This window comes from Hippocampus zosterae, chromosome 18, assembly GCF_025434085.1.
Source record: "Hippocampus zosterae strain Florida chromosome 18, ASM2543408v3, whole genome shotgun sequence".
In the NCBI taxonomy this organism is placed as follows: Eukaryota; Metazoa; Chordata; class Actinopteri; order Syngnathiformes; family Syngnathidae; genus Hippocampus; species Hippocampus zosterae.
Window position 1 is genome coordinate 9,285,257 of NC_067468.1, and position 20,579 is coordinate 9,305,835.

At 42.5% G+C, this 20,579-nt stretch overlaps 3 protein-coding genes across 5 annotated transcripts; all 3 read right to left on the bottom strand.

Moving 5' to 3' along the window:
• Window positions 1-49: 49 nt before the first annotated feature.
• Window positions 50-7,197, bottom strand: wdr41 (WD repeat domain 41). Of its 2 annotated transcripts, XM_052050776.1 has the most exons (15): window positions 6,485-7,182; window positions 6,261-6,338; window positions 5,851-5,966; window positions 5,249-5,297; window positions 4,788-4,901; window positions 4,653-4,715; window positions 4,135-4,246; window positions 3,992-4,054; window positions 3,214-3,315; window positions 2,955-3,142; window positions 2,746-2,867; window positions 2,579-2,664; window positions 1,667-1,800; window positions 506-1,522; window positions 50-459 (listed from the first exon to the last, which is right to left on the bottom strand). In XM_052050776.1, the coding sequence occupies exons 2-14, from the start codon at window positions 6,306-6,308 to the stop codon at window positions 1,382-1,384; spliced, it is 1,338 nt and encodes a 445-aa protein (XP_051906736.1). In that variant the 5' UTR covers window positions 6,309-6,338; window positions 6,485-7,182; the 3' UTR covers window positions 50-459; window positions 506-1,381. The 2 variants fall into 2 exon arrangements, with proteins under 2 accessions (XP_051906736.1, XP_051906737.1); XM_052050777.1 differs by lacking the exon at window positions 50-459 and having other exon boundaries at window positions 1,376-1,522; window positions 1,667-1,818; window positions 2,515-2,664; window positions 6,485-7,197.
• Window positions 7,198-7,941: 744 nt separating this feature from the next.
• otpa (orthopedia homeobox a) lies at window positions 7,942-13,955 on the bottom strand. Of its 2 annotated transcripts, none has more exons than XM_052050822.1 (3): window positions 13,296-13,955; window positions 12,020-12,462; window positions 7,942-9,655 (listed from the first exon to the last, which is right to left on the bottom strand). In XM_052050822.1, the coding sequence occupies exons 1-3, from the start codon at window positions 13,330-13,332 to the stop codon at window positions 9,119-9,121; spliced, it is 1,017 nt and encodes a 338-aa protein (XP_051906782.1). In that variant the 5' UTR covers window positions 13,333-13,955; the 3' UTR covers window positions 7,942-9,118. The 2 variants fall into 2 exon arrangements, with proteins under 2 accessions (XP_051906782.1, XP_051906781.1); XM_052050821.1 differs by having other exon boundaries at window positions 13,257-13,955.
• A 1,425-nt stretch (window positions 13,956-15,380) lies between these two features.
• tbca (tubulin cofactor a) lies at window positions 15,381-19,763 on the bottom strand. The gene is made up of 4 exons (XM_052050967.1): window positions 19,591-19,763; window positions 16,951-17,056; window positions 15,914-16,000; window positions 15,381-15,693 (listed from the first exon to the last, which is right to left on the bottom strand). The coding sequence occupies exons 1-4, from the start codon at window positions 19,641-19,643 to the stop codon at window positions 15,613-15,615; spliced, it is 327 nt and encodes a 108-aa protein (XP_051906927.1). The 5' UTR covers window positions 19,644-19,763; the 3' UTR covers window positions 15,381-15,612.
• Between the last annotated feature and the right edge of the window lie 816 nt (window positions 19,764-20,579).

Sequence of the window (20,579 nt, forward strand, 5' to 3'; positions counted from 1 at the left end):
ATTTGTATTACACATCCATATTCAGTGTACAGTTATACATACACACACATCACCTTTGCCATATTTATAAAAATATGAACCCAAAATAGATTAGCTCAATATTGATTCTCATTGAAACATATGTTTCAAATATGTTCTTTCGTTTTAAATTATAGGATTGAAAAAGTGAATCCATGCTAATCACGGACCTTTGAACTAAAATGGAAAATTATTTGATGTAACTCGAGTTGAGTCATTGTAAATCCTTTTTTTAATGTCACACAGGTGAAGTGAATGAACACTAGGGGGCAGTAGTACTGCACGCCATCCCTTGCCTAACCCTGACGAAGTCCATGATTTTGACACTGCAAAATAAATGAACCAGATGTCTCTGTCTTCGGATGTCCTGAAGCAAAACTAATTTCCACGCATTTGTACCTTTATGATGTATGTATACCATTAGATTATTGCTGTATTTAACTTCAATCTAGATATCTCCAAATGGAGAGAAGATATCTATAATGACAGACACTTTGCACCTGCTTACCTGAATGTCAGGGACAAATGACGCTGCAGATATCTGAAATGGTAATTGTGGCCAAATGTATTTGACGTAGCGACAACCCATCCAGGTGGTTGCTTCGCCAAAGTTTCTCTAAGTCAGTTGTGCTTCAGGGCAAAAAGAGAACCAGCCATTGATTTAAATCTGCAATGCAATTTGAATTTCAATCACTGTGTGGAAACTGCTCTGTCAATAAAAATGTTGCCTGTTGTATAAACATTTCATTGGAGGGGATAAAATCGACATACAGTTCTTCAAATAAGAGGCAAAGCAAGGTTGCTATTTACTTGCCACATCCGCTTGGGTTTGCTTCAAAACTGGCACAAATGGCAAAATACAATGATGCTTTGCGTTTTTAAACACCAACACATTCAAGCAAACCACTGCTAGCTTAATGCTAAAATATAAAGTGAAAAGCCTTAGACAAGCTCATGGAAATTAGCATCAAAGTTACAGTCATTATCAACCGATGTCACTCACCCCGAGCACTGACACATATCAAACAGCACGCAACAATACTCACAGGCATATCATTTTTCTGCTCTGCGGGAACGACGACCGTGACTGGAGCTCAGTTAGGGAGCTTCTCCGCCTCTTCCTCTTGCTGTTAATTGCGATACAGTGCCGCCTGGAAAATTGTGGCACCGTGTGGTACTACATCAAAGATGTACAACGCGACATTTGGACTTGCCTGTATCCCAGTCGCGTGAACATCTGTGTCATAACTCCTGTCATTCTGTCTTTCTTTCCCGTACGGTTGCAACATTTGAAGCGTCGATCTTTGGCTAAGGCAGACGTTTGAGGGTGGGGCGAGTTTAAAAAAAAAAAAGTCAAAGCCTTTCACAGTCCGCCGTTCTCCTCGAGTTTCCGGAAGAGCGCCAGGCTGCGCAGGCACGACTGCTTCTCGCCGTTCTTCCAAAGGATGAGCTGGTGGTCGGCCGAGCACGTCAGCAGGCCGTTCTCCGGCAAGGCCACGAACATCTGAGTGACCACGTCCAAAAAAAAGAAAAGAAGCAAAAAGACCCCAGGAACAATTGTGTAATGAAAGTAGACGTGAATGAAACGAATGATGAAGCAACAACTATTTGACTGTAAACGTGTGTTGGGCCGCCAAGACAGACAGACCTGGACTGCACCCGAGTGCCCAATGAGGTCGCCCGTCAACTCCAGCGTTTTGTTGGGCGCTGCGTCCGACGCCTGCTTGGACGTGGGAGACGCTTGCCTACTGGAGCGCCCCAAGGTCCACATCCCAAAGAAGCCTGAGTAATAGATTACATCTCAGTAAAGTACTGAAAGTCCGAGTAGAACAACGTGGATGATAAATACAGTATATATATGACAAATTTTAGTGGGAATGTTTTGAGGTGGAAAAAAATGACATTTGGCAGAAAAGAAGGTAAATTAGATGGAAAAAAAAGTTTTACAAGAAAGAGTTTAATGCATAAGATTAACCCTTTCATGGACCAATAATGATCACCTGTAGTAACCGCTGTCCCGGAAGGGGTTAAAATGGTAAGAAAGTAAAAATACATTACACACACACACACACACACACATACACACAAAAAGGTGATAATTTTAAAGAAGAAACAATTTATGAGAAAAAAAATTAATTGGAAGAATAAAGGATAAGTCAATTTTAGAGAGGGTGGGGCAACTATTGCTAGAAGAGTCATCACATCATGAGCAAAAGTGTCTTACTCCGAAAAGTTCCGAATTGGAAAATCCTAAATTTATGGGAAAGATGAAGGAATAAAAGGAAAATTACTTTAGGAGCGGGGGGGGGGGGGGGGGAGCAGATTGCAACAAGACTGAAGTTTCACTTTTCAGGAATATAATGAGAAATTTATGATCGAAAAGCAACATAATTAACATAAAGGAGGAAAAAGTCGATTATGTGGTTTTGTTTGTTTGTTTGTTTTTTTCCCCTTGAGAAACACCCAAAATTTGACACCCCAATGACGCATTTTCACCCCCCCCCCCCCCAAAAAAATTTAGACTTTTCGCAAATTTGAGCGCGGCAGTGTTGCGAGTGACCTGGAGAGGCGGGTTCTCCGGCTAAAGGAAGCTCTCCTATCTCCCACATCCTCACGCTGCCGTCCTCCGAGCACGACATCAGCTCGCTGAAATAAAAAAAGGACACCAAAGTCACAAAACAAAAAAAAAAGCACATTTTGCGTAAGTGACTTTGGGGCCAAGCCGACCTGTCGGAAAGCAGCGCGACGTGCAGCACGTCCGAGTCGTGGGCGCACTTCCTGTACGTCACCGCCGCCTTGGTCACCACGCTGAACACGTACACGCCGCTGCCTACCGCCGCCGCCACCAGCTGAGAACATCCATCGAAAAAGCAAATCCAACAAAAGAAGAAAGTGCGTTTCGACAAGTGGAAAACATTTACGGATTTGTGACTAACGTTTCCGTTGGAGGCCAGGTGCTGAATGGACATCTCGCTGGTTTTGGGTCCGCCCGTTTGGATGTTGGACTGCGTGGCGAGGGTCTGAGGCTCCTCCCACAGGATGTGCTGATAAGCTAGCACGTTGTAGTCCAGCGCATCCCACACGATCAGCTCGCCGGCGTGGGAGCCACTGGCAAACATGGCGTCTGTGGAAAAACACAGTCAGGGGGAGGCGGGGGGGTGGAGTGTGAAGCGAGGCGGCCATTTTGCCACTGACCGTTGACGTTGATCAGGGCGCGAATTTGGTCCTGGTGGTCGACCAGGCAGCAGATCTCCACGATGGAGAGGGCATCGCCGCTAGCCGTCAGCTTGTAGATGACTGACAGGATCAAAGGCGGTGGTTATATTTTAACATGTTTTTTTAAACACCCGCCCCCCCAGACAACTTTTTCCTCGTAAAAATGTCCCTAAAAACTGTCAAAATGTTGACCTTTTTCCCCGAAAGACGATTGACTTTTCCCTCATTACGTTGTGACCTCTTGTGTAACATTTAGCGTCAAAAATCTTGTTGCGTCTTGGAAAATGTTGACTTTATTTCATCAACCAAATTCTGACTTTTTTTTTGTTGTAAAATGTCACATTTGGTTCTCCCAAAAATATTTCCTGTCTTTGTAAATGTTTAACTTTTTTTTTCATAAACAACATTACCAATACGTTTATTTATTTCTTTTTATCATGTATATATTTTTTTTAATTTGCAACTTTTGGGCCTTTTTCCTCATGGCTTTGGCTCTTTAACTCGAAATAAATCCAGCATTTTTTTTCTTGTAAAATGAAAACTTCTTTCGGTGAAATTGAAACTTTTTTCTCTTAAAATGACACTTTTATTTTTTTGCAGTTTTTCTGACGGCTCATAAAATCTTGATATTTTATATATTTGTCGATCTTTTTTTTTTTTCACATATAATCCCGTGAATGTCTCTTGGAAAATGCAGCTCATCCTTTGGCTTGCGACACAGAGCACAAATTCAAACGGAGTTTGTGGGAACGTTTACCGACAGTCTTGTCCACGGCGGCGGCCACGCAGTTCTTGGGCAGCTTGATCAGCGAGCTGATTCCTGTCAAAAGGCAGCAAAGACCCCGAAAGTAAACAAGGGATGCAAACAGGAAAGGCCCGAAATGCCGTTTGGATGCTCGCCTGTGTCGCTGTGGCGCTCTTTCAAACACTCCAAACGGAAATCTTTGCTCCATACGCATAATTCCTGACCGCCTGAGATCCACGCGCTCAGCCACTCCAGCACCAGGATGCACTGACACACACACAGAAACACACAATATTTCATCACCACATTCCAAAATCAAACCAACCAAATGTTTTTTTTAGTACTGTATTAAATTTCAATTTTGTTTTCGTAAAATTACTTTTTTTGTTGTTGTTTCACGCTCATAAAATTCTCCATTATGTCTTATAATCGTTCAACTTTTTTCTCTCAGAAATGTACTTTTTTTCCCAGTAAAATTCTTTTTTTTCTAAAACCTGTTTTCTGTAACAATTTCACTACATTAGAATATCTCAATTTATAAAATAAGATTCTCAAAAGTAAAACTTTTTTCAGATAAAACCTAGCAATTTTTGGGAGATTTTTTTTTTTTAATCGTAAAATATTGACTTTGATCCTCATAAATGACAGAAATGATTTAAGACGCTTGTGCCACCTTGACAGATGACTGAAGGTCCAGAACGGTCTGCAGTCGGTTGCCAGTGTCGGGGTCCCACAGCTGACAAGGGTTCCACAGTCAAGAACACTTCACAAAATCTTTGCCCCCCCCCCCTGAGGATGACGAGGATACGCTGAGGCTACGGTCGGAGGAGGCAGTGATGAGGCGGACATCGCCGCAACGCAAGACGGCCATGGCGGTGATCTGCTGGGAGTGACCCCGAAGCTCCTGCACACGTTCGCCTGTCTGAAAATGGACCACTGTGTTACTTTGCTATTTGACGTCATTGCGGTGCCAAGGAACTATGTTGAAGTATGGGGAGGAGCTTCATTTTGTTGTTCTACTTCTTCCTTTCATAACTTTGCTGCTGTGAATTGGGAATTTCTCCACTGCGAGACTAATAAAGGTTTTCTTATCTTATTTAGTCAGGCCATAGTTTTGCACAATAGAAAAAAAAGTGCTTTGCTGCTATCTTCTGGCATCTACTTGCAATTAAAATCCTTTTTGGGTGGGGTATGAATGATTGGTAGATTTTGACTATTCCAAGCAGGGCTCCATCCCCATCCCCTTTCACTTTACATTCAATGTCTTACCTCCACGTTCCAGACCAGCACCAGGCCATCGTCGCCGGCTGAAGCGCATCTGGCAAAAGACAAAAGAAATCCAAAATCTCCGCTGGGGCAATATTATTGTCGTCGGGTCGTTCCCATCAAAGGGGTCCTAAAAACCAGTGTGACCCCATAAGACAGGCAAATGGGATGAAAAGAGATCACGACAACACATAAGCGCCATCTCTGGAGGAAATTTTGCAGGATGATTACCGACAAGAGGGCAAGCGTGAATAAACACCCCACAACTTTCCCATTCCTCAATCACAAACATTAGCAAAAACATATAACCACACGCGCACACGCAACCACACTTGCAAAACCCTAGGTTGATCGCAATACAACCACTCATGCGGACAGACAAACACACACACTCTCGTGCTTGTGTGTGCACAAGGACAATGATGCTGCTATTGCAGCTGATGGTGTTCTTGTCACGCTCTACTACATCTATGCAGTGAGCCTCTCCTGTCAATCAGAGTAGGGGATGGAGTGGGGGAGGGGTTGATGGTGTGCATTTGTGTGTGTGTGTGTGTGTGTGTGTGTGTGTGTGTGTGGGAGGGGGGGGGGGGGAACTTCTAGCTTACCTGAAGTCATCAATCTGCACCAGAAATCGAACAATGTCAAAATGTCCTTTCAGTACCTGCAGCTCAGTGAAGCAGTTTTTGGGCTGTTCCTCACCGATGCACAACACTCCGCTTTTCTGCAATTGTAAGGATTTTTTTTTTCAATTCAAGAAAATAGAAAAGTGCAGATACTTCACTTTAAGCTTCCCCCACTTTGAGACTCTATTTTTTTTCTTTTGAATTTTTACTAAAAAAATATATCATAATATTGTCTAAACGAGTAAGAAACCTGTGTGTGCGGGTACTATAGGTTATTTATATTTGTAAACACAACTATTAATATTCAATATTATTTCGGTCGTGTCATGTTCAGGTACAGTATTCAAAATAATCACAACTATGCGATGTGCGACGTTCACGTAACATCTCACCTCCACGGAGCTTTGAGTTTCACGACCACCAAAAAACCACCGAAGCATGACTGCCGCGTTTTTAGCGAATGTCGTTCGCTGCGGGAACAAGAAAATAGAGGTATTATATGCTCATATTTGTGGGCTAAATCCAACCATGGTACCGTAGCTTTGCATGAACGTTTAGCTCAAGCAAAACATCACATGCTAGCTCAATGTGTTGCGTTCTGGGCTTTTTTGCTTACCAATCATCGGTGTAATATGTCCGCTGTGTATGTGACTCGCTTATTGAGAGGTTGGCATCATAAATTCCATCCAGTTAGACAATTTGGTGTGTTAGTATGACAGGAAGGAAGCTTTTAATCGGAGAACTTGGAATCGACAACAAATATTCATATGATATGACAACGGAAGCCCGTGGTGGACAATATTTGACCGTTCCTCCGGTACACATTAATTGAGGGGATTCTTTAAATATTGTCACACAAGGTAAGACTGTATGTGCTTCTTTCTTTCAGTTACAATAAATCGGTGTAAAAGTGTATTCTTCAGCGTGAGATACTGTATATCAAAATTCCAATTTTAATGTAACGCAGTGGGGCTTTCATCCTGCTATTATGCAGCAGGTGGCAGTATGTCCCAATCTTACAAGTCTGAAAGGCTGCTGAAATACAAAATTATACTTCATGCAGATAATTTCACCTAGACGTCGAATTTCTTCCTAACGTCCGAGTGACAAAAAAGTCCAAAGGCTGAGCTAGAGGGACAACTGAATGCTTTTTGCCTTCTTCTCTAAATTTATGAAATGGCAACTGAAAAATATTGTTATTTGGAAAAAATGTCACTTCTTTAGCTAGACAAATTATGTTGTGCAATTACGACTATTACTTGTAAAATCGATTTTTCCCCATTACATCGGAATTTCACTTTTGAAAAAAATAAACTTCACACACACACACAGACACACAAGCTGACACACTGGGTGTGTCTGTAGTGCGGCCGGTCGGCTCTGCGGATTGAGATGACACCCCAGCCTGGGCCCTGTGACCTTCATGGCGGCTCAGATGCTGATTCCTGATTTAGTGTCGATCCGCCGCGCTTGTCAGGGCTTGCGAGGTGCCTTCCACGCGCTAATAGAAAAGCTCAAGGGCGGAGGAAAAAGAAAAAAAGGGGACGTGGAGGAGGAGAAGGTGGACCTGCAATGGAAAGAATAAAGAGACCGTGAAAGTAGGCAGGGCCACATGCTACCAGCTAGCTAACGTGCACTGCCAGACAAGACAAGATGATGCCACTGGCGACCATCTTACGTTGCCAATCGTTCAACGGAAAAATATTTTTTAAATAATTTTAACGATATACAGGTACCATAGTAGCAGATGAATTGAGTTATTTATTTGTCTTTTTTTTCGTCAGAACACATCTCGAGTGTGCAATTTACAAAAAAAAGGAAAAGAGCTAGATCTACAAAATTGGAGGACCAATTTTGAATATCTATATCATTTATCTATATACATACGATCTATTATTATTGCGGATTGTAAACTATGGACATTCATAAAATATTTGAAAATATTTTAATGCTTTAAACGCAAAAAGCATGTGCATTATGTGCATGTAAAAATTAAATGAAAATATGTACAAGCACTAGTAAATACAAATATAAAAGAAAACAGAATAAAATAATCACTCATGACATGTAAGGTATAATTCTGTCCAATCATGGCTCTGTTAGGCCATTGAACTTATTTACATTTTTATTGAAATTATTTTGACATGGATTTGATAGAAAAATGTCCATGATACAAGCAAAACCAAAAAGAAAATGTCTGCGACATTCTGAAAAGTCATTATCATCATCATCATCATCACAATCATTAAATCAGCAAACCAAGGGATAACAGAAACAACCTTTGTACATTTTTAAATTAATTCATTTGAGCAATTCAAGTGTGACGAATGCCAAATGTCCAGTCAGCCGGTCGTTTTCTTTTATTCCATGTTGTTAAATGTCTACTTTGAAGTCAATAAGTTAAAAATAAAATAAATAAGCGCCATGCCAAAATGATTGCTCTGTGAAAATCAAAAGCTCGAAAAAGCTCGAAAAAACAAATACAGACAATCTTGAATGTGAATTCTGACTAGCTAAAACGGAACTGAGAAGATGTGCAATACATTGAACTGTTGTTGAATCGCTCCAGAAATATGGAGGGAGGAAGCAAATGTGTAAAATAGCTTCTCATTTTGGAATTATTTTACTGTGAACATAAGTAGTGTCCAAGATCCCCCAAATGAGCTTTCAATTTGGAATGGTTTGAATTGAATGGAGATTTATCTCAAATCTAAACATCATTTTGGAATTTTAGCAGTTCAAGAACTTAAAAAAAAAAAGAAATTAGTTCTCATTCACTTTAATCGTTTTTTAAAAGGGGAAGTCAAGTAAAACAAATTCTTGATAATATAATATTCTTAAAGACTTCATTAGTCTTAACGTGACAATCATTCATGGGATTAAAATGGGTGTATTTCGCTGCTTAATTCATCTTCCTCAAACACAATATTAATCAGAATGCCTTGTTTAGACCAGTGGGGGCACATAGAACACTGTAGTGTAAACAACATTTTTGACTTAACTTCCCCTTTAAGGAGAAAAGTGGAAGTGTGGCAAAAGTGGGAAGTTTACAGCACGAAAAACAATTCCGTCCCTTTCCTAAAGTTTGTGACAATCTGGAAGTTTGACGTGCCGGCAAAACGTGGAAGGGGTAGAAGTGCAAACTGAGTAGAGAAGTAATAGCTCACATTTTTTGGGGGTGCAAAACATGAGTGAATCCTCTTCAGCATTGATGGGAGAATAGGCAAAACAGAAAAGCCAAAAGGCAGTATTAAGTGAAGCTCATGGACACCGTGTGCTCTAGAGCCTTCCGGCGGAGCGAGGCGATGCTCGTGCCCCTCCACATGTCACTGTCCGGTGGAGATGAGCACAGCTGCGGCGAGCCACTCATGTTGGTGGGGGGCACCATGCCGGGGAAGGGGGGCTGGTACAGGTGGGACTGCAGCCCGCTACCGCCGCCTCCACCGCCGCCCGACATGTTGGACAGCCCCATGGAGGTGGACGGCGGAGGCTGCTGGAGGCCGCACTGGGAGTGGGCCAGGGATTGACCCATGGGCGGCTGGCGGCCGCCCAGGGCGGGAGGCAGCTGCAACTGGGACATGTTGGCGGGGGCCCAGCGCCCGTCATTGGCGTGGAAAGAGCACAGGCCGTCGCCCATGGCCGCCGCCGCCGCTGCTGCCGCTGCCGCCGCCGCTGAGGTGAACTGCTGCAAGCCGTGGTGCGTGGGAAGCAGTGTGCCCGGTGTGCGGAAGACGTTGGTGCTCTTCTTGCGCTTCTTCCATTTGGCACGGCGGTTCTGGAACCACACCTGCACGTGTACCAACACACTCGTGAATATAAAGGAGAAAAAATGTATAGTGTACAGAAGAGTGAGCGTTTCAGTGGGGGAAAAAAAATCTGCTACTATGTGAAAAATAGTTGGATAGTTGGTATGATATATAAATAACTTTTAAAAAAAACATTTTTTCAAAAAACCTTGTGGGGTACACATAGTATAATTGGACACAATACTTTGTAGAAGTGTACTGTACTCAGAGCCTCTAAATAAATACAAATCGTAAGTAATCCAATACAGGAATGTTGTAAAAGTGACACCAAACATTTCTATTTCAATCCCTCAAAACACCTCAAATAATGGACAAGCTCCCCCTTAGCACAAATTGTTTTAGTGATGTTTATGAGCTTTTATTTGTGATTTTAAAAAAAACTGTGCTTGGGCACGGTTCGTTTAAAAAACTGTCCCCTCATCAATAATAATTAGTCAGAACTAAACATTCATTCATCTATTTTGGAGTTTGTTAGCAAATGTTAGCCAGTTAGCTCCGACGTGATGTCATAAATGTATTTCAAAAACGCACTTTAGTCGTTTTCTGTTGTTTTAAATGTGCTCTCTCGTTTTAACAAAGCACTTTCGTCCATTACTGTTCAACGTGTTTTTTTGATCCATTAATATTTTATCTTTTACTTTGTTCGTTATTTGAAAATCTTGTGACCACATTTAATCGAATCATTTAATTTTTTTACGATCACTATTTTCTTTATGTGTTCGAAAGTACGCGAGTGCACCGCACAGTCGCTTAAAATGTCCTCAACGTACACGCGAATGACCTTCAATTTAGTACTTTTTTTTAACAGGCAACTGTTAAAACAAGTCTATAAATCATCACACCGGTCATAAATGTATGTATTTACGGGTTGTGTCCACAATGTGCCTCACGGCCTCGTCGCAGATTTTTATTTCCAACTAAAGACAAAACCAGGGGCTGGCACAGGTCTCTTGTACACGAAATTATATAAGAGAAAAATGCGTGCCTAGAGCAGATAATGATTTCAAAAATGAAAGTCAGGCATATTGTGCCGCGTTAATGCGGAGGAAAAGCACCGGTGACAAATGTTGATGATGTTATTTCCCGACTCGTCACATGATGAATGTCAACATTTGCGTGAGGAAGCGAAGCTGCTCTAATCAAAGCAAAAGCATCCCAATTTTCTCTCTCAACAAATATTCCCCCAAAAATATATATGTATATATATGTAAAAGAAAAACATATGGGATGAAAAATAAGAAAGACGTGACAGCTTGGCTCGTCTCTGTCTGATGAGCATCATATCAGTCGTTCTAATTTTATGCAAATGGAAATCGAATTGGCCATACTGTCATAATAAGAACAATAACAGTCATGATGATTATGGTTATTATGATGATTATGATAGTGATGCTGATGGTTATTTCAGACTGGGGAGGCCCCTTTTGCTTGGCTTTAAGGTTTTCTGTTCTATTGTTTGTGCATTTTACTTTGGGGTTCGATTATGTGAACCTCTTGGCTTATATGTTGACACTCACTCTTATTATTTATTGCTCGACAACAATCAAAGCAATAACAATATATTTGGATAAGGATACAAACATGAACGCATACATGAATATGTATGAGTCACGTGGTGTTTATTTTATTCGACCCCCCTCCCCCCCAAAAAGAAACAAACAAAAATACCTGGGCAAGAGTGCACACGTAGGCTGGATCAAAATTGAGTTTAGGAGCATATTAAACATCTTGTAGGATTTGAAAAAATATATTTTAATCAAACAAGAATATCTCTTTCATATGTATTATTATTCTCGTGATTACAAGTATTACAGCAACCTATCCATATACGCAACATTTAAAATGCACTTGCTGATGTTTACATTTCATCATTGGATTTTACGTTTTGGTCCCTTTCTTTACGTGGTGCTTTAAAAAAGTGCCTTTTCTTAAAGTGATTCTCTTACAGATTAGAAAACGAATTTTTCATATTTATATCGATCACAAATGCGTCCCCGGAAGAAAATGAAGAGACAAAAAATAAAATACTGAAACTTCGTTGTTGTTTGGACCATTTTTTTGTTTCTGTTCTGCTGTGTTTATTCTAAATGACGAGATTGCAAATTGAGAGTTACGTTTGTCACTATATTATAGAATTCAACAAAAAAATATTTATTCGATTCAGGCAACCTGATTATTTTTGTAGCGCTCCTTTAAATGCATTCGCGTGCTACGAACTATTTTAAGATTAAGATTAAGATATCCTTTATTTGTCCCGCAAAATGTTGTCACACTAAACATTTTTTTACTCAAAACGGAATGATATCAAGCTGTTATTGATGACGATGACGACGGTGGTGCGGTACCTGCACTCTGGACTCGGTCAGGCCGATTCTTAGGGCCAGCTCCTCCCGCATGAAGATGTCCGGGTAGTGCGTCTTGGCGAAGCTCCTCTCCAGCTCGTTGAGCTGTGCCGGCGTGAAGCGGGTCCGGTGCCGCTTCTGTTTCTGGGCCTGCTGCTGCTGGTTCTGATTCGAATTCTGCTGCTGTTGACTCCCGTGGCCGCCGCCGTTTTGCTGCTTATCCTGCTCCTTGATCACCTGGGTCGGGTTGGATCCTCCCCGGTCTCCCCCGGTCGGCCCAGAGGCGATGACGACATCGGCGGCGGTGGCGGCGAGCATGGTGGCGCCGTCCACGCCATCCGGGCCCGGACCGAGCTCTGCAGAGTGTCCCGGGTCCGATCCACCTCCGGCTATTCTGCACTTTAAAGCCTCGCGGTGGCCCAGCAGCTCGGCCGCATCTTTCATCCCTGCGCGCGTGCAACAAAACATCTCTTCATATGACGTAGCCTAAATGTGAAATTGAACCGCATTTTTGTTCACCCTTTAGGTCAATTTGAGCCGAAGCGATTGACATCTATAGAAAATCAATATATCAGTTATCGCCGAAATTTTCAGGTCCTAATATTCGTTTGTTGACTATACTGAATGAACAAATAGTAATTTAACAAAAGTTACAGTAACCAATCAAAACAACCCGAAGAAATGCGAGTAAAAATTCTGTCAGGAAAACCACACATTTTAATTCCAATTAAAAACTAATGAATCGCAGAATTATGAAAGAAAACCTCGAGAAAAAACACAAAATAGTCGCACTTCATTCAAGTCGTATTTCCACAACGAAAATTGTCAATATTTTATCAATTCTGCCTGGGTATGTAAACTTATGAGTATAACTTATGATAACAAGAATGAGCTAAGCATGACACGTTATAAAGTTGTATCAGTACATTATTTTTGTTTACCCAGTTGTCTCAATTAAATTGGGGGAAAATATGAAACGAAAAAAAAAATTCAAACGTTAAAACCGCATTTTTATCAAATTGACCTGTGGAAATATGAGGAGAAAGCACTTCATAAACTGCCTTTGAAATACTCGCCAGGCACTCTCCATTCGACCATTGTTAAATCAAATTACGCAGTTAATATAATAATAATTGCTTTTCCAATGAATTAGCGCAGCGAATCACACGAAGACAGTGTGCATTGACCGTGATATTCGTGCGAGTGTGTGTCTGCGTGCGCGTGTGTGTGTGGAGCTTACAGCAGAGTTGAAGCGCCGAGTTGGGCGACGACAACTCACCCAGGCGAGCATCCAGGAGGTCGGCGTGAGAGAGCATCGCCTGCCGGCCCCCCTCCCCCAAAAAAGGCGAGGAAAAAAAACGTGTATGACTATTTAGGAAATCTCACTGTCCTTAAATGAAAGCAAATTCGCTTTGCGCTTAAGATGTCCAACTTGCATTATAATGCACCTTGGAAGGACGGGGAGGTGCCTAACGGGCGAGTGCAGGCTCAGGCGCCCGACCGCGACGACCAATCAGAGGGGGAGGAACCCCGGCGAAGAGGCTCCGTCTCCCCCCTGCCACAGGAACACGTACACACCATAAAACACTTTCTCTCCCATCCATCTAGCATTTGATTCCCCTTAATTGGCTTTGATTTGTGCCCCAAATTAAAGCCCAACAAGGTCTTCAACTGATGCTCACGGCTTCTAGCACTAAGCTAAACGCCCCGGTTGCGTTAGCGCAAATCGTGGGAATCACTTTTATGAGGGTTATTTCGTGATTTTTTTTAATGAAGTACTGGGGGCCCATTTGGGTTTCAAAAACACTCCGTGTCCCTTTTCGTCGAATTCAGAATAATTCCATTATTAATAAACAGAAAATATCACTGAAGGTGCATGTTAGCAAATATTAGCTCCAGTATGGTAACACTAAGTTTTGTTAGCGATTAAATAAAGCCTTGACACATTTAGTTCATTTTAAAGCTGAAATAAAATCTTGCTTCTCTTTAAACTTTTTTTACAGAAAGGTTTGTTTTCCTCAGATTTTAACATTTGGCCAAATACTGATAATGATGTGGGACTTGGATCAACACGCGTTTTTTTTTTTAAATCCATGATTGAGGCACTTTCATCATCTTCAGCTCATTCATCAAGGTTGAAAAGAAACTGCGATATGGAAAAAAAAAGTTTAGTCGAACAGCGGTTGAAGCTCAAGCATTTGTCAAATAAATATTTTATGGTAAATAAATGGCGGCATGGCCGTCAACTGGTTAGCACGCCTGCCTCACAGTGCAGAGGTGCAGGGCCTTCTTGTGTGGAGTTTGCATGTTCTCCCCCGTGCCCGCGTGGGTTTTCTCCGGGTACTTCAGTTTCCTCCCAGATAATACATTTATACTCACAGGCATAGTCTTTATCTTCTACAAAGAGCGACTAACCTGTAGCATTCTGTAGCTTAATAAGGACTTTTGACCAGCTCTGCTTTATACTGCCTCCAGGTGGCCAAGGCACACACACCAGAATGAGCAGCACAATGTCCCTTGAAAACGAAACAAACAGTGGGACAAAAACAGTTTGTGTAGATTTGATTTATTTATGTCATAAGACTGTGTGTAAAGTTGTTAACATGACCCCAGATGCGATTGTTGGCCACGAGGCATTGCTCAATTAGCACAACGACCCACCCAGGCGGCACCCCCGTAGCGGACTCCATTAAGGCCGTGAGTTATGTGAAAAGAACACAATTACAGCACCGAATGTCATAATCAGCGCTGAAAAGCCATTCTCTCGTAAAGGGACGGATGTTGGGTGGGTGTCACGTAGCAGCTGCAACGGCGCGGGGTGCTGTTACCGAGTGCGAGCACTTCATTACAGTGTTTTCTTATAGTAGCGGTGTGTTCTAAGTATTGTCATCGAAATAACCCAAATTGTGGAATTATAAGGATCTGGTCCAGGAGTGCCCAACGATCTACTTTTCAAGCAGCCAATCTGTTATCACATAAGCACGCATACAAACAAGCAAGCAAGCCATATAAGACCCTTACATGAACGAAACAGAAAAATCAACCAGATATAAGAAAGACTGCGTTTGTAAAAAGCAAATCACTGCCTACCTTAGTGGGAGACCTGACACAGGGAGGCAGGGATGCAGTTTTCTTGCTTTAATTGCAGAAACATCATTTAGTGTGATGCAGGTCATGCTGGTGAAGAGACCCAAAACATACAGCACTGATGCTATGATGCTAAAAATATATTTCATACAGAGAGTAGTGTCCAACTGTTGCTTGTCCCATTGTTTTACAGTTTATATATTGTTTGACAAACAATTGGTTGCTTAATGCTAACAGATAATGCAGTGTTGCCGAAAAAGACAGAAGACAGACGTGATTGTGTTCCAGTCAGTCTGCAGTGTATTTCTATGACATCATCATGAGAACAAGACAATTTGATGGCAAAAAACCAAAACAAAATAAAATAGTCGTATTGATTGGTTACACTTAAAAAAACACTTAAAAAGCGCCGGCATCAGAAAGAGCCGAGGTGAATGTGGTGGTGTCTCCATATGGGGAGGGGGAAAAAAAAAAGGAATGAACATTTGACACCAGCTCAGGGTAAGAAATCACGCCTCCAACTTGATGGAGTCCAACAGGCTTTTGGCTTCCTGATACTCGGCCGACTCGGATAATTCCTCCTCCGCTTCCTGCAACGACGACAACAACCACAACAAAACACACTCAGGTGGCTTCTTTTAGCAAGATTGCAACTGCTCTCATGTGACCAGAGTCGAGCCAATTAAAACCGCCACTGCAGTGAAAAGACTATAAGAACGTAAAACAGACAAAGATGATCGTGAATATGTGGGAGCCGGGTTACGAGCTAAGAGATTAGCTTTTTTTTTTTTTTTTTTAATGACAACTGACCAGCAACTGTGACAGGTCGCCGTGGGCGATGGTCATGCGCCGTCGGGTGTCCGGGATCATCATGATGGTCTCCTGCAAGCTCGCCATCTGAAAAACAGCAACAGCCCGATTACAAGCAGCAAGAAGAAGCAAAGAAGGTCCCAAATGAAGCTGCGCGAACAGACCAGAGAGAAAAGCAGCCATCGGATATTTTGGGATGTTGGGATGTTGTTTACACTAAACCTCAAATTCGAAGAACTGAGCGAGTCTTCATTTCGCTGGGGTGATTATCATACGTTTCATGATCACTGTTTTAATTACTACAACTTGTTTTGCTGTACATATTTTAGCCAGCTTGGATCTTTTTTTCCTGAGCAAGTAATTTTAAAAAGCGTTTCAAAGCACAGGTGTGAAAGTAACAGCACACGACCCGTCAACTGCGGCAGCGACGCGAGGCTAAGCGCTGGCGAGCCGTGCCGGAGAAAAGTCGCGGCGCCCTCTGGCTGCGGTGGAATGATCCCATCAGCGGTGGGATAAAAGATGACACTTAGCCACGTATTGATTCCACGAAAACAAAGAAGCTCTAATCCATTCTGCCTCAGACGCATCATCTCCAACCATCATCCATCTGGCCTCCCCGCCTCGCCATTAACGCCAGCCAAGCGTGCCGCTGCTCGGGGCCCCGACCGCCGCGCTATGAATGAACAAACAAACACGCGCATGCTTGGAATTTTAATGCTAGCGGTAAACATCGCCGCCATCTGCGGAATAAAAGACGAGGCAATTCGGACTACCACGACAACAACCAAAAATGGAGAAAAAGCGCACTTGAAGTTGTTACCGTAAACTAGCAAATCTTTTCAGAATCGATTATCGGACCGGTTATTCCATCGATTAATCGGATGGATTTGGAGCCCTCTAATTTCAGGGCTAAAATTTGGCTGACATATTTTTGGGGTCGGCTGTATTGAAACAAACTAACATGTGATGTGTTTTTAAGTGTAGTCTCGATCTCAAACACCACATCGGATATTCAGAACACAGGCCCTGTCACATACGTGCTGCTTGATGAGGAATGCGTCGGCTCCGGTCTCTTTCAGTTGGTCAATCTTCTCTTCCTGCTGCTTTGCCTCTGTCCGGTATGACGCCTCCTCTTTGGCCAGACTGCAGACACAAAGGCATTCTTCAAGGAATATACATCGGCACCATGACTTTCGTAGACTCCAGGTTTCAAGTTTTAACTTTCACTTGGTCAATTGTTTGGGGGCGGGGGGATGGGGCGGGGGCTTTGTGGGGAAAAGTGCCATTACAGGCTGAAAAATGGCATCGATTTCCAGGCATTACAATTGAAGCAAGAAAAACTAATATTACTATTGCTTAAGTACTGACCGTCGGTTTATCTTTATAACACTGCCCCCTGGTGGTCACAGCTTACACACCAGCCCAATGCCCAATGAAGTGAAGCAAAAATATGTTCATCTTGTATTTTCACTGAGCCCCAAACGCTTGTGAATCATTGCGCAGAGCCAGATATGATTTTATTTATTTTTTGGGTCACGGATGTTTAAAGTTGGAAAGGTGTGTTTAGGCAACCCCACGCATTAATTGATCATCAATTTAGCCTCTAAATTAGAGCAAATCAGGTGGTAAATGGGGCCGCTTTTCCTTGGTTGTTAGTGAAAATGGAGTGGGAGCAAATTGATCCATTTGGATTATTTATCAATTGGCAGCCAAATGGAAGTAAATCTATTAAACACAATCCCAGCCCACTTTGCATAACACATATTTGCCATTGATAGCTATTCACTCGGCTAATTGTCGTCATCCCAATCCAAAGTGGCGAGATAGTTTTTTTTTCAGGGGCACGGCACAGTGAATGGGTATAATAAGCCACATTAGCCACAAGGTTTTACTCACCGGCTAATGTCTCTCTGTCATTTATTTACATCAATTGCGCCTCGCCTAGGACGTCAAGAGGCGTATGCAAGTGGAGCGGAGTGTGCGCTCTCGCATGTTTGGAACACATACCGCCCGCCCGCCCCACCCTCAAAAAAGTGAATCATTTAAATAAAAATGAAGGACAGTCTAATAAAATGTCTGCACCTCCCCTTTTTCCTAGCACTGATGTTAATTTCTTATTTCTCACAGAGTCGGAGCGCCGGGGGTCACGGCAGCTTTTAAATAGACCTGCCACCTCCCGCTTGATGGAAAAGGCAGCTCGCTGGAAAATAGGAAAAAGGCGAAGAAGAAGGAAAAAAAAAGGTGGTGTAGGGGGATTAAAGCCAGGCCAATATTCCGCCACACTGTATCTTTGAGGCGGCGTGTAGCGGGCGACCGGGAGGACAATGACAAAGGCAAATTACTGTTGTCATTTTATTAAGAACATCCGCCTCACCAGAGTAGCCAGACAAAAAAAAAGATGGTGTGAGGAAATAGACCTGAATACACACTTGGATAAAAGTAAAGACAAATGGCAGAATAGGAGACAACGAGATAGAGCAGACATTTTAAACCTTCACATTTTAAAAGGGCGGCAAGTACAACTTTAAAATGACAAGTTCAGGGTGTAGTCTGCCTTTTGCCTACAATCAGCTGGGTTAGACTCCAGCACCCTCCCATAACCCTCTTTGGGGATAAGAGGTGTTGAAATGGATGGAATGGATATTTTCTGTTTCCACTGTCAGATAATGGGGCACGTATGAAATATTGAGTGAAACGTGGCCAGGGACAGTACACCCACTACAGCTTTCGGGCACTCAACAGAGAAGACAGATAGATAGACAGAGTCATTAGTTTTGGCGCTTCCTTGGAGTAAATAAATCTTTACTTGGGTCTAAAGAGTTGATGACTCATAGGTCAAGGTCACACCGGGCAGCAGAAGTGGTATAAGGGAATATGCAATTTGATTTGTCGCATAGGGCGCTCTGCTGGCGAGAAGCAAAAAAGTGCCACAGTTCAATGTTGCCCATTTATAGGGGCTGAAAAACCCGCTTGGATTCACCCACTAGAGAGGTCGAGGCAGAGGGAGGATTTTTTTTTTACAGGACAACACAAGCTTTTCTGGGACATTCCTCCCCCATCTTTCATGAAAATTATTTAATAATTTTTCAGGTTTTCCAAGAGGCTTGGGAGCAACGTCTTATCATGGAATCAACAAAGCGGTAGATTGGAAATAATATTAGTGAATATGAAGGGGTAAAATGACAGATGATTTGCCTAAAAAAATGTATTTATGGCTTAATTTTTTAACGTTGACATGACTTAACGTGACAGTAAGGCGTTGACGTCGTAGAACGACTTTAAGAGCATATTTTGAACAAATGGAACTGAAATCATGTCGTGAAACACTTCAAATACAGCGCAAATGTCAAGTGTGACAGTCACAATAGATACAGGCTGCGTAGCTTGTCGTTAGCCACACGACAGCTAACTTGTAAACAAACACCAAATGCGGATGAAAAAAACACAAGCGACGAAAACAAATTTATAAGATATATGACACGCAGAGCAAATAGCGTGCCAGTGTGTCACACCCGCCGGTACGCCTCGCTCTAAAGCATCCCAGTGGCGTAAAGCTTTACCCGGAAGCACCGTCGCATCTTCGACCAGATATGCCTGTAAACGGGGCTAAGCTAACTCACCTGCTAGCTGCGTTAGCGTCACATTATCCTGATGTAACCCTTTTTAGGCAAACTTACCGCTTCAGAACGCCGGTTTTGATCTTAATCTGCCGTATTATTGGGTCAGCCATGGCTCCGAGTGGTGATATTTATTGGTGACAAAGAGCTGTTGTCGCGTGCTCGAGTCAAGCTAGCAGGAAGGAGGCGGTCCGCAAGGCAGGCGTGACGAGATGATGGCAGCGCAATCGATCACAGCGCAGAGTCAATCACGAACAACTTGGAAGCTTCAGTGGCAAATCCCTGCGAAATAGTGAAATAAACGATTTACATTGTCATCATGCGACATGAAAGGCTTCAAAATACTATTGAATGTAATTTTTTAATTATTTGCTTCCTATATTGCATGCTGCAACGATAGCAAAGATGGGACCACGAGTACATGTCTTTTGACAAAATAACAGGAACAACGATTTTAATCATGTTTTAACCTTCTTATCTATCTTTAGTTAGATTGTGTGGCATTAGAATGTAGTGGTCATTGAGGAATTGGCTAAGCAATAAATGGTAGGTGTAGACTTAAGGATCATACGAGCATGATTTGTAATGTTTGTTTTCCATTGTATCATACACGACCCCACACGTCTGATTAGAAGTCATTGCACTAACTTTCCCGCACAAGCTTGAATGCACGACGGAAATGTAAATCGACTTGCGGTGCATGCGATGGAAGGTCACGTGGGAACACTCCCCTCCCCGTTGCCCCCTTTCACACGCTGTCCGTTGATTATTGTTTTCCCCCCGATTTTAACTAATAGGTGGGACGATCAAGCATTTGCCAAATGCACGTGGCCTGTTGCACTTAATTGACGCAGGGAGGGGGAAAGTAAGGGTGGGGGTGGTTGGGTACCACTACTGGCTAATTTGCGGTTTAATCAGCGTTTGTAATGAGAGACGCTGATTAGCGCAGGTTGGAAAAAAAGAGAATTACAAGGAACTTCTGTCAGAGTCCAGTGATAATTCACTGCTAATTGTCATGATTAGAGCCAACTGGACGACTTTGATATATT

What these genes read in the sequence shown, in the direction of transcription:
- otpa (XM_052050821.1), bottom strand. Translation starts at nt 13,332, where the DNA reads ATGCTCTCTCACGCCGACCTCCTGGATGCTCGCCTGGGTGAGTTGTCG. An exon ending in CTCGGCGCTTCAACTCTGCT is followed by an intron (nt 12,463 to 13,256) that starts GTAAGCTCCACA and finishes GCACGCGCGCAG; the next exon opens with GGATGAAAGATGCGGCCGAG. An exon ending in TGACCGAGTCCAGAGTGCAG is followed by an intron (nt 9,656 to 12,019) that starts GTACCGCACCAC and finishes GTACACGTGCAG; the next exon opens with GTGTGGTTCCAGAACCGCCG.
- tbca (XM_052050967.1), bottom strand. Translation starts at nt 19,643, where the DNA reads ATGGCTGACCCAATAATACGGCAGATTAAGATCAAAACCGGCGTTCTG. An exon ending in AAAACCGGCGTTCTGAAGCG is followed by an intron (nt 17,057 to 19,590) that starts GTAAGTTTGCCT and finishes TTGTGTCTGCAG; the next exon opens with TCTGGCCAAAGAGGAGGCGT. An exon ending in GCGACCTGTCACAGTTGCTG is followed by an intron (nt 15,694 to 15,913) that starts GTCAGTTGTCAT and finishes TCGTCGTTGCAG; the next exon opens with GAAGCGGAGGAGGAATTATC.
- wdr41 (XM_052050776.1), bottom strand. Translation starts at nt 6,308, where the DNA reads ATGCTTCGGTGGTTTTTTGGTGGTCGTGAAACTCAAAGCTCCGTGGAG. An exon ending in GTGCAGATTGATGACTTCAG is followed by an intron (nt 5,298 to 5,850) that starts GTAAGCTAGAAG and finishes GTCTTTTGCCAG; the next exon opens with ATGCGCTTCAGCCGGCGACG. An exon ending in CGGAGAACCCGCCTCTCCAG is followed by an intron (nt 1,801 to 2,578) that starts GTCACTCGCAAC and finishes TCTATTACTCAG; the next exon opens with GCTTCTTTGGGATGTGGACC.